A 1,821-nucleotide genomic window follows, 5' to 3' on the forward strand; every position below is an offset into this window, starting at 1 on the left:
GTATACTTGTTGCGAGCAATCTCATCTGTCTATAGTAATGACACAGAAACAGTAAAGAAATATATATGTATAGGTAAATGTGTATGTGCTAAGTGCTGTAAAGTTATATGTATATATTTACTTAAGTCTTATATATGTAATATCATCAGTTGTAAATAAATAAATAAATATTTTATTTTGTTTATTCATTTACTTAACACGTTCTAATGTATATAAAACTGTCTTTAAGATAGTATTAAAATAATACACATACCGAGACTTCAGCAGCTTGCCAAGCGACATCATTCTTTTTCACATTCGCCAGGTTTAGTAAATTGTCAGGTATTTTTGAATTCTTACACCGAGTAGGTCCTTTCACAATGATGTGTATACAACTATCATACGTATCATTAAGAATATGCGGCACTTGTAACGAGATAGTAGAATTAAATTCATCCGGTACGTCGTGTAAATCGCCATCAAACGTTGCGGTTGACGGTGTCTGTACATTTACATAATTGTACAAACTGGTCTCGTTTGTGATAGTCATAGATCGAATATAGATACGATACAATGTTGATGGGTATAAATGTAACAGCTTGGTATAATTACGCATATATTCTTCTACTGAATATTCATATTTCTTTTTTGCAGTTGATTGAGAAATGCGCTGTTTCAGATATGAAGTATTTTCTTCTATGTCGATGAGAAAACATTTTAGTTGACGATTTGTCTTCCAAGGATGATACCATAGTAAAGTGATTATACTGTTATCGTGTAATGTGTAACTAACAGATGCAGGTTTCTCTGGCTCTGCAAGACATTTTGAATATAATCGTCATCACGAAGTTCCTCAATTCTATAAACTTAAACTTCAGGATATTTGTTTATTTTTTATCTTATTTGGTATCTTAACATTAAATTAAATATCGCAAAATTAAATATCGATTGCAAAAAAATGTTTCTTGTCAATGGTGTTGCACTACGTGTGCGTACGACAATGAAAGAAGTATTACAAGAATGTGAAATATAGAAGTTTGAAAAGAAAAATTGTGTAATATATGTATAGACCTTGTGTTTAGTATCTCAAAGTGAAATACAGTTTACAAGTAAAGTAAAACTAAAAAACTGTTTTTTGTTAAGGTTTTAAAAGGTTGTAACTTAGTTTAAAGGTTGTATTTTATTTCACTTACTGGTAGTAGCAAACATTTCTTGAGAAACACTAGACGGTTGGCTTAAAGCTGTGCCATTTTTATGTATCTCAAAAATCTGTAATATATTATTTCAATTTGTGTATTATTCGAACATACGTTTTTTATAATTATATATAATGTCTTGATAATTATATATATAGTCTTTTTAGAGTGCAACACAATTACTTGGTTTGTTTCTATTCTTACCTGAATGTTGAAACATCTTTTGTAAAGATTCACGCAAACATAATCATCCCACAAATTGCAGAATTTATTAATTGTCACTTTAATAGACTTGACATGATTGCAATAAGTGACAACGTTATAATAGTGAAAGTGTGTTTTTGAAGATGTGAGTGGAATTAACCATCGCAAGTGTAATATATCTTGATTGGTATCAATCTCAATAACTTCCAGATTTGCTATTGTAGGAGGAGCTGTTAAGTTATTTTATTTAAATACAAAGTTTTTAAAAATAGAATATAGGAATAAATAAAAAATACAATATTAATACTACCTGTGGATGGCGTTCTGAAGTACAATTCTTGATAAGCTGAAGAATTCTCTGTAGTATTATGTTCTCTTATTACAAAAACAGTTGCCCGATATTGCTCGTCACTAAGCAGTGGTGGATGTATTATATTCAAAT

At 29.7% G+C, this 1,821-nt stretch overlaps 1 protein-coding gene across 1 annotated transcript; it reads right to left on the bottom strand.

Moving 5' to 3' along the window:
- Positions 1–253: 253 nt before the first annotated feature.
- Positions 254–1,814, bottom strand: LOC109862586 (the record flags this gene model as incomplete). The annotated part of the gene is made up of 4 exons (XM_020442660.1): positions 1,690–1,814; positions 1,380–1,609; positions 1,173–1,248; positions 254–792 (listed from the first exon to the last, which is right to left on the bottom strand). Coding segments are annotated over exons 3-4 (555 nt in total), but the record flags the coding sequence as incomplete, so codon positions are not given.
- Positions 1,815–1,821: the final 7 nt, after the last annotated feature.

This window comes from Pseudomyrmex gracilis, unplaced genomic scaffold (assembly GCF_002006095.1).
Source record: "Pseudomyrmex gracilis isolate BER0280 unplaced genomic scaffold, ASM200609v1 scaffold_2025, whole genome shotgun sequence".
Classification (NCBI taxonomy): Eukaryota; Metazoa; Arthropoda; class Insecta; order Hymenoptera; family Formicidae; genus Pseudomyrmex; species Pseudomyrmex gracilis.